Here is a 9,987-nt window from a genome sequence, read left to right on the forward strand (position 1 = left end):
GTAAGGAATTTATGAAATCTTTGAACAACTATCTTTATACCAATATTTTTTTTCTTATAATATAAAAAAGAAATTTGAAATGAATATATTATATTCTTATGTATTTTAAGAATTTCACTTTCAACACAAATTGCGGATGACAAGAGATAAAAAATACAAGAAGGAATTATATAGGTATTAATAAAACATATATTTTTCATAACCAGAAGAACCTTGAAACTGAAAATACTATCATTAAATTTGCAACGTAGCTTTTAACAACCAAAAGGAAGAGTCAGATACCCTATGAAGTTTGCCGATTTAGCCATGTCCGTCTGTTCGCCCGTTTTTCTATCTGTATATAAGCGAACTAGTTATTGAGATATCGATCTAAAAGTATGCACAGGTCCTTTCTTTCCCAAGAAGCGACTCACTTGTCGAAATACAAACTGAACGATCCAAAGCAGTGCATGAAAAACTTTTAGGAGCTCTCATAGAGCATTTTGCTATACTTCACTTGAAATAAATAACGGATTGAGAATATACCTTTACGCATAATTGGGTGTCAGAGATCAAAGAGGAACATTTCTACGACAAGGCATGCAGACTACACATAAAATACGCTGACTATATTAAAATGCTTTGGTCGATGTTATGAGAACAATGCTAGAACGTTACTGGGAGTGAAAAAAATGTGTGCTGAATGAAGTGAATGCAGATGATGAAACGAAATAAAGGAAAAAGAGTAATAGTTAAGGTATAGCAGATGGAGCCAGGACTGGAAGGAATATAATTTCAAACTACGGAAATATTTGGCTTCTTAGCCATATACAGAAAAGGCGATCAGCTCGAAAAAGAAAATCATGTAGCATATTTGGAAGATCACTTAAATTTAAGTACAATTTGGAGTTAAAAAATAAATTTGGAACCATCTTAGCAACTACTAAAGTATTTCTGCCTTAACTGCAGACACTGTTGTGGTTTGGAGTAGACTAAACAATGACAGTCGTAGAAATAACTATACTAATAAGCAGCGCTGCTTTCAGATGAGTAGAGCAAAACCCATCTCTTGAAGACTAGAAGTTCAATTTAATGGCTTGCAGAAAAAGCCATTCAAATAGTTATATACTTATCTTGCCACAAGGTCAAGGCGTTTGAAGCCAATAAGGTTCAACAGATACAATAATAAGGTTTACAGATGAAAATATTTTCACTGTTAAAGAAGTTTTCAATAAACAACTCGACGAAGTCAGCGTAAAAACTTTCAAGTACAGAAAGAATGTTATTACAAGGGTTCGACAGGGTCACCATCCATCTGCTGTAATGATTAAGTGGGGAGTTTTCTGTGAAAAAGGCATTGAAACTGGGACAAAAGTGAACCAGTAGAATGTTTTAGTAGGCGTGCTTAAAGCAAGACTTACTTCGATGGAGAACATTGGATCATCCAGCAAGATTCTGCTCCATTACACTGTGCAAAACCAACTAGCAGTGGCTTAAAAGCAATATTCCCGATTTCATAGCTGCAAATAACTGACCGACTGGAAATCTAGTTCCATTGAAATATAGTTTGTGATCAGAGTTATAGGACATGGCTCGTCAAATGCCTCACAGAGATTTGGAGTGTCTAAAAAAATCTGTGATTCAAGCAATGTCGTCAGTAAGAATAGAAATTGTGCGTGCTGCTATTGATCAATCACCGAATCGATTGAAGGTTTGTGTGCAAGCAAAAAGTGACCATTACATACTAAAGTTTGTAAATCCCTGATTAAATATAGACATATTTAAATAAAAATAACTGTATTAGAAACTGTGATAAAGTTCATTTTATATAGCAATGATCAGAACTTGTAACAGAACCTATGGCAGGACTAAGAGGAGTAGAAAGCAGAGCAATGCCATTATGTGAAGAGGCGGCTTCTGGAGTTTCCAGGAAAGAGTTTCTGTGAAGATTTATATACTTTATTCCCTACAAATGGTATGTATTGTTCATTTATTGAAAAATTGCGAGCTTTTAGGAAATCGAAAATCAAGTGTCTCCAATCGGTGGTATAATACATATATACAACTCGAAGATCTGCAAAAGTTTGGTAAAATTGATTTACCTGAAGAATGTAGTGAAAAAGCGATAGCAATCGTATTTCTTACCATTTAAAAGATTGCATAAGCATATAAATACATATATGCATATATTTTTATGTACTTACACACAACATAATTCCACAAAAATAACAAATTGTTGTCATAGCTGCATACAAAACTCAAACGGATATGTTTACGTGTCGCAGGATACAAACCCACTTCGTGACGTCACGGCTTAACGACACGCATTTAATGACGTCACTGTTAGCGCACACGAAGTTTATGCACGAGAGGCTTGGCATGTTTAATAGTCTATATGTACATAGTATACATAAGTACATATGTATGTATGGTATATACATTTATACATCATATATTAGATTGATTTTGATGCTGAGGTTTGTTCACAATACTAACATGTATGTATATATCCTAAGTGTCATACAAATATATATGTACATATACATACATATGTCTGTTCCAAATATCTACAAAAAAATAAAACTCTCACTCCTTCTGCAATAGATGCATACATATACATGTACATTAATATATATTAACTATCAATTGGCATGCGCCTGTTGACGTCATTGGCTTTCTCAAGGTGGCGCCTACACCGTTAGTTAAACTATTGGCACGACAAATGCAGAACATGCCACAAGTCAAGCAAGTGGAATGAATTCAAGTGAAGGCAAAAGTAAAAAGAAGAAAAGTGTCTATAAAAATAGCACAAGGCCTATTTATAGTTCACCTATGTTTGTTTACAATTTTCTTTTTCAACAACAACAATATTTTTTCTTGAAATTAAATGACTATCAGCGTTTGCCATGACGAATAGAAGGTCGTAAGTCGTAAAGGCAGTTGGTGTAAATGCAATTCTAAGAAAAAATAGCTCTAACTGTAAATATGTTACTACACAGTTAACAAGTTAACCTCGCGCTGTGTAATGCGAGTAATGAAATATTAATGCTTTTCCTTGTTGTTATATTTATGACGAGACAAAGTCTACGCCTGTTTTTTTTTGTTTTTGGTTTTAGAAATGTTTACTATAACCCGGGCGCTGTGTGGACAGAAGGGAGTTCTTATTTTATTCATCTAATTGGTTTATGGGTTTCTGCAAAATGCATTGAAAATTAGGAAATTGTAACTGAAAGCTGCGCAATATGTTTAAGATTGTTAGTGCATTCTTTTTACTGTTCTATGAAGTCTCAGGTTTGAGTTGAGTTGTCATTGGAGAGTGTATGAAACTCGAAGTTTAATTTTACTAATTTTTTATACACGACGTGGGTCGTCTAACTGCTTGACTCAGTTTTTTAGGGTAGAGTTTAACAAATTCTGAGTTTTAGTGGACTTGTTTGAGGGTTTAAGAAACAAGTTGAACTAATTTTATGTAGAGTGTAATTATGTATTTCTAGTATCAGTCTAAGGTTTCTTAGCGAGAGTTTAACAAACCCGGAGTTTAAGTAGGTTAATTTGAGAGTTTATGAAACTCAAAGATGAATTTGAATACCTTTACATAAACAATGTCAGTGTCTGGGTTTTCAGAGTCAGTGTTTCTATTGGTGAGTTTAAGAAACTCGGAGTTTCATTTTATTGTTTTTTATTATATTTTTTATGTAGGTGGCCAAACTGCCACACTCGGTTTTTGAGGGAAGAGTTTAACAAACTCTAAGTTTATATAGACTAATTTGAAGTCTTAAGAAGTAAAAACTTTAGTTTTACTACTTCGATGCATGCAATATCTGGGGGTGTGATGTCAGTGTAAGAATTTTCTCGATGAGTTTAATAAACTCGGAGTTAAATTTTACTTTTTTTTTTATCTACGATGTAGGTGGGTGAAATGCCAGTCTCAGTTTTCTCACGAAAGTGTTTAATAAACTCTGAGTTTAAGTATCACAGTAGGAGATATTCGTAATATGAATTTCCTGGCAATCGCGACATGTCACCATTTCAAACGGAAGTTAATGACAGAGATTTAACTATTTCGTTCGTTTCCACACGAACTTAAACCCACCTTAGACACCACTTCTTTGCAAAGACAGCTATATGTAAAATAATGTAGTATTCAATTATTTAGTATCTCCTCATTTACGTAGACGTAGGAGAAAGAAGTTGTATGCTTTGTATATTACATAATACAAGTGACGTTTACGCAATAGCTGCTGACTTAAAATGCAATAAAAGAGATATATGTAGTTATAAATATATTGTATGAAGAACGCAATTCAAGTAATTTGATATCAGTGGAAATTTTTTGATCAGGTTAAATAGAAAATCAGAAGCAGATATAAAGGGTGTTTTTTTTTTTTTTGGTTATTTTGACAGTTGGTACTTCATGCATACTCTGTTTGGTTTGTCATTGCGTAACGTATAGACTTATTACGGAGCAACGTTTGCAAATCTATGAGTGATGATAATGCACAAGCCATTATTGAGACGGCGTAACACCCTAAAAAAGTCACTGCTTAGTGTGGTAGAAGCAAGCATTTGTTCACATTTCTGCAAAAATGAAGCCGTTATGGCCGGCTCAGAGCAGTTACAGTCGATGGGGTACAATATAGGGCCATGATTAATGATTATTTCGTCTCTTTCTTTGAAGAACATTAATGTGAATGACCTTTGGTCTCAACAAGACGGCTACTGCTTAGGAAACAAGCAATTTATTACCGCCGTTGGATTGACGTCTTGGAAGAGAATATTCGCCGAGTTTTTGCTAATAACCGGGAACGTATAAAATTAACGCATAAAATTGGGCATCTTGCATGGAATTTATTTGAGCCAGCCGCGCTGGAGCAATGCCCGTAATCATTTTAAAATATGATTGAGAAACCTAATCTTTAAAATAAGGCTAAATTCTTGGCCATAACATCGAACCATATGCGTGCTATTTCTTTCTGAAAATTGCATGCCTTATAAAACACCCTTTATTTGTATTAGCTCGTATGCATGTGTGTTCTTCTAAGCAAAAGCCACATTAAATTATAATTTTTTAATACTCTAAGCTGAAATATTTCTATAAAAAAATTCAAATTCTATGAATTGGTTTATATATTTACTCCTACCATCTAGATAGCTAAAGAAAAAAGGTATAAAAATATAAAAAAAATCACCTTAGTTACTTTATTGATTAATGTAGCATATTTTAATTAGAAAATCTCACAAAGTTCATAGCAAAAATGTTTTGTATATTCGGTAAATAAAAACAAGTAAGGAAGGGCTAAGTTCGGGTGTCACCGAACATTTTATACTCTCGCATGACAAGTTTCATCAAGATATCTCTATTTTTACTCAAGTTACAGCTTGCACGGACGGATAGACAGACATCCGGATTTCAACTCTACTCGTCACCCTGATCACTTTGGTACATGTATGTTACCATATATCTGACGATATATACCGTTATTAGCAATTTTATTACAAGAGTATAAAAATGATGCCCTCTGAATTACAGGAAAATATCTGAGAGATTTACCAATATTTTCGGTGAAAAATTAAGTTAGGTTAGGCACTGAGTTTTTCGTGTTCGATGTCAGGGACCCTGAAAAGTTATAGTCCGATTACGACAACTTTTCCACAAAGGATACCTCAGCTTAAATACCGTATTTGTGTAGAGTTTTATTCCGCTATCATCATCGGTTCCTAATGTATATATTATACAGGGAAGGTATCAGATGGAATTCAAAATAGCGTTATATTGGAAGAAGACGTGGTTGTAAACCGATTTCACCCATCTTTCATACATATTATTAGGGTATTAAGAAACTATTATATACCGAATTTCATTGAAATCGGTCGAGTAGTTCCTGAGATATGGTTTTTGGTCCATAAGTGGGCGAMGCCACCCTCATTTTCAATTTTTAAAAAAGCCTGCGTGCAGCTTCCTTCTGCCATTTCTTCCGTAAAATTTAGTGCTTCTTACGTTTTTTGTTAGTCGGTTAACGTACTTTTAGTGATTTTCAACATAACCTTTGATTTATTCCATTTTTGAACTGTGTATGGAAATGCCTGAAAGCAACGATTCCATAGAGCTTGGTTGACATAGCTATAGTAGTTTTCGAGATATGTACAAAAAACTTAGTAGGGGGCGAGGACACGCCCACTTTTCCAAAAAGATTACGTCCAAATATGCCTCTCTCTAATGCGATCCTTTGTGCCAAATTTCCCTTTAATATCTTTATTTATGGCTTAGTTATGACACTTTATAAGTTTTCGATTTTCGTCATTTTGTGGGCGTGGCAGTGGGCCGATTATGCACATCTTCGAAATTAAGCTTCCTATGGAGCTAAGAAATACGTGTACCAAGTTTCATCAGGATAGTGCCATCAAGGCGCATGAGTAACTTCAAGTAGTCCTTTTGAAAAATAAAAAAATCTTAAATATAATCCTTGTTCTAGCTCACACCTAACACAATTAGATATTTGTACACGACTCGTATATCCTAGTCGGGTAGCCAGTAATAATAATAATCTACCACACGTACTTAATTTGACGTGTTTGTGCAGCAGTGCGTATGAGTAACATATGTGTATTATCCTATCATAGTTTTAGCTTAAGAAAATCACTTATTGACTCATTGCTAGTAAGAAAATATACACATCGGGCTGTACTTAAACTTTTCATTATATAAAAGCAAAGTGCACTCACCTCTCCTGATGCTCTAAGCCTTCCAGGCCGTCGGCAATGACGCTTTCAACAACATGATTTCGGTTGCCCAATAAATGTTGTCTATCCAAATCGATCTGAAAATGGAAAACATTAACAAAAATATATTAATTTTGTTAATTATAAAATAAAAATATTGTTGCAAATATTATCAGTTAGAGTTTGAAGAGATGGCTAGTAGGGATGTAAGCAGAGCAGATGAAGGTTATTAACATGTTTTTGTTAATACAATATATAAAAATAAATGAAAAAAAATTATCATTTTAATTTTCATATTAAAAAAATTTTAAAATTCAAAATCATTTCAAAAATATGGTATCGAAAGCCTATTTAAAGCCACTTAAAAGAACAAAACAGTTTTCAATAAAAAATATGGTTAATGCTTACATTCTTAAAATTGTAAATTACGAAATAAAAATGTTGAACTCAATATTCGCTGTGAACTTATAACAACGAGAATTATAATAATTTTATCGCCCAACTCGATCGCAACTCGAGGGTTAAAAGTGAACAAACTGTGCCGCTGCCGAAGAAACGTGTTTTGGCAACGCATTTTTTTAATTTAGAACAAGAATCAAATGCGATTTTTCAAAAAGTCGGAAGAGAAATTGCTTTTTGTGATTAACCGCATAATTTTGATGTGTTTTTTAAATTTTTTTTATTTCAATTGTGCACTTTAAACTTGACTCGTTGCTTTTATAAAGCGATTTCTTTTCAGCAGGTAGGTCGAAATAAATTTTTCTCATTATAAATGGTGTCAAAAAGGCTGACCAAACCATTTACGAGATTAGATTGATATGTAAGTATTTTGTATATTTGTTTTTTAATTCGAAAAGCAATTATTATTTTTTACTTAAAAGACAACAAAATGAGTTTTCTGGACGAATTCTGACTATTCTGACGGAAACTATCATGATTATTGGACCCTTTCGAAACAGAATTCTGAATTTGATTTATGGTAGGTTTTGGATGTTTTACGTAGGTATGTAGGCAAAATGATTATCTGATGACAGACCTAGGCTCACAGGAGGCCCCTTCTGAAACCATCGGGACTAAAATCCCCTCAGTCTATTGTCTTCTCCCAGTGCTACCCTGTGATTCTAATGAAGTTCATCAGTACGAAAAGATTTATCGGATAAGAGGTCAATGTATTCTTTCACTATCGTTTGAAATGTCTTATAGAAGCTCTCGACTGATAGAAACCTTTTCCTGTAAGGAGCTTTTCATTTGCATTGAAAATATTTAACAGCCTGTTCTTTTTCTATCTCCTGACAGATTCTGTAGTTGTCGTTATATGGAGTTCCTAATCTGCCGTCATGTTTCCTAATTAGATAGTGACCTGTGCGTTCCATATTCCTTCCATTACACGTTGCCGACTTTTTGAACAAGTTAGGGATGCACTCCACCGAGACTTGGCTATATTTTTAAAATATTTGTTCATTACATATCTACAAATAGCCAGAGGCAGATAAATTCCTTCTTTTTCAGAGTCTAATTGTAATGTGGTACCGGTTCTGGCTAGTTCATTTGCTTCACAGTTATCGGGAATACCCCTATAGCCTGGATGCCATTGCAGGTTTATCGTTTATCGTTGTTTTTTAGCGCCTGAAGATAGCAGTGGAGGATGGAGCCATAAAAGTTCACATTAGTGAGGAAAGTTCGCTGAGTGCCATTCACTTGGGAGTGGTCAGAAACGATTCCTTTACATTTGGCTCAAGCAGCTCACAACTTACGGTCTTAGAACAAGTATCTCTGTGTGAAGGCGAGATATAGTGAGCAGGACGGGTTTAGGACCCGCTATTACCAAAGAAAAGAAGAAAAGTGCTTCGAATGATAAATCCCCTGTTCTGATGACGACAGCTGCCAACGAGTTTTTAAAACAAGTAGTCGTCGAACTCGCGACTTGGCTCCTATGTCAGTGTTGACTGTTTACTTCGAAGTCGTAGATAGTTTCGTCTATCTTGGAAGCAATATTGACACCAACAACAATGTCAGTATTGAAATCCAGTGCAGAATAATTCTTGACAACAGGCGCTGTTTCGAACTTCGAATGGCGAATATCGCATTAGATGAAAAGATGATCTGTGTGAGTTATACGTCGACATATACATATTATAGTGAATTAAGGGACAGTGGCTACGCTGGCTAGAAAGAGCTGGTTGCACTTGGAATCTCCAAGCCGCGAAAAGAAAGGAAGAAGTACTCGTTTCAGTAACCCTAGTAATTATCCTATTTAGCAATTTCGGCTGAAATTATATGGCTCTAAGACACAGTTCTTTTGTCAACGGTTTACAAACAGCTGATTGTTGACAGGCGTAGTGTTGTAATTCTAAGCGTTAAATTGAAAAGGCATTGTTAAATTAAACCGCGCTCGTGAGAAATTATTGGTGCTTTTTCCGTCTCCTCCTCCATCTTTCTCCTTCTCCGTTCTTCTCTTTTATCGCTAACCCGTCTCACACGTTTCTTATTTTGTGTTAACAAATACAAGGCTCAACAGGTTTTAAACAATTTCGAGCAGATTTTCAGTTAATAATTTTCCACAACAAAAGTACAAACGATGCGCTGAAATCGGCTGTGGAAGCTGTTGCAGTCCGGTTTAGAACCGTCGCGAGAGCAGACTGCTAGCCGGGCACGCAACCCGTAGCGCAGCAGAATAATTAAAAAAAAAAAACAAATTGATGAAAAAATTGGAAAAAAATATTATAACAAATTTTATACAAGATTAAATTTCTGTTCCACCACAACACAACGACTGACATACTGACACTTCGGAATTTTATCGCCGCGCGCAGTGTTGCCTTATTTACTTTATTTCCTCGCATGAGCTTAGGCATTGCTGAACAAAAATAGACTGTATGTAGAATAGTTGGTTGCTTTTGCAACTCACCTGCATCTGTGAATAGGCGGACGATGTGACGCCGCCGTAACTGTTGAGGCTCACGCCGTTCATGTCGGCAAAACCGCTCTCTAAGTCCGAATTGTTGCCTTCCATGTCGTGTGGGCTGTTGTCGGAATCGTCGTCAGCTGGAAAAAGCAAACATTTTAAGCAAAATTAGTGGACATTTGGTACAAAAATAACAATAAAGTTTATAAGTGTGTATGTGTGGAACTTAGCATTTACAGGAGAACTCAAAGGAGTCGTTGATCATTTTAACTCTGTGTGTATTTGTGTATCGCGTTATAAATATGTAAAATAGATGATTTTTCCAATGAGAAACGCAAAGTAGAAACTATTTTTAAAATTTTAAATTTTTTTTTAATAAATTT

The 9,987-nt window shown here is 34.9% G+C and overlaps 1 protein-coding gene across 1 annotated transcript in view; it reads right to left on the reverse strand.

The window, feature by feature from the left end:
• Positions 1-9,987, reverse strand: part of LOC108965279 (protein GDAP2 homolog) — a gene marked incomplete in the record, with an annotated part of 86,574 nt that overhangs the window by 26,675 nt on the left and 49,912 nt on the right. The window contains 2 exon segments of the mRNA XM_018927573.1: positions 6,703-6,797; positions 9,608-9,744. Of these exon segments, the coding sequence (XP_018783118.1) occupies positions 6,703-6,797; positions 9,608-9,744 (232 nt within the window).

Source organism: Bactrocera latifrons, unplaced genomic scaffold, assembly GCF_001853355.1.
Source record: "Bactrocera latifrons isolate USDA-ARS-PBARC rearing strain unplaced genomic scaffold, ASM185335v1 scaffold_138, whole genome shotgun sequence".
NCBI lineage: Eukaryota > Metazoa > Arthropoda > Insecta > Diptera > Tephritidae > Bactrocera > Bactrocera latifrons.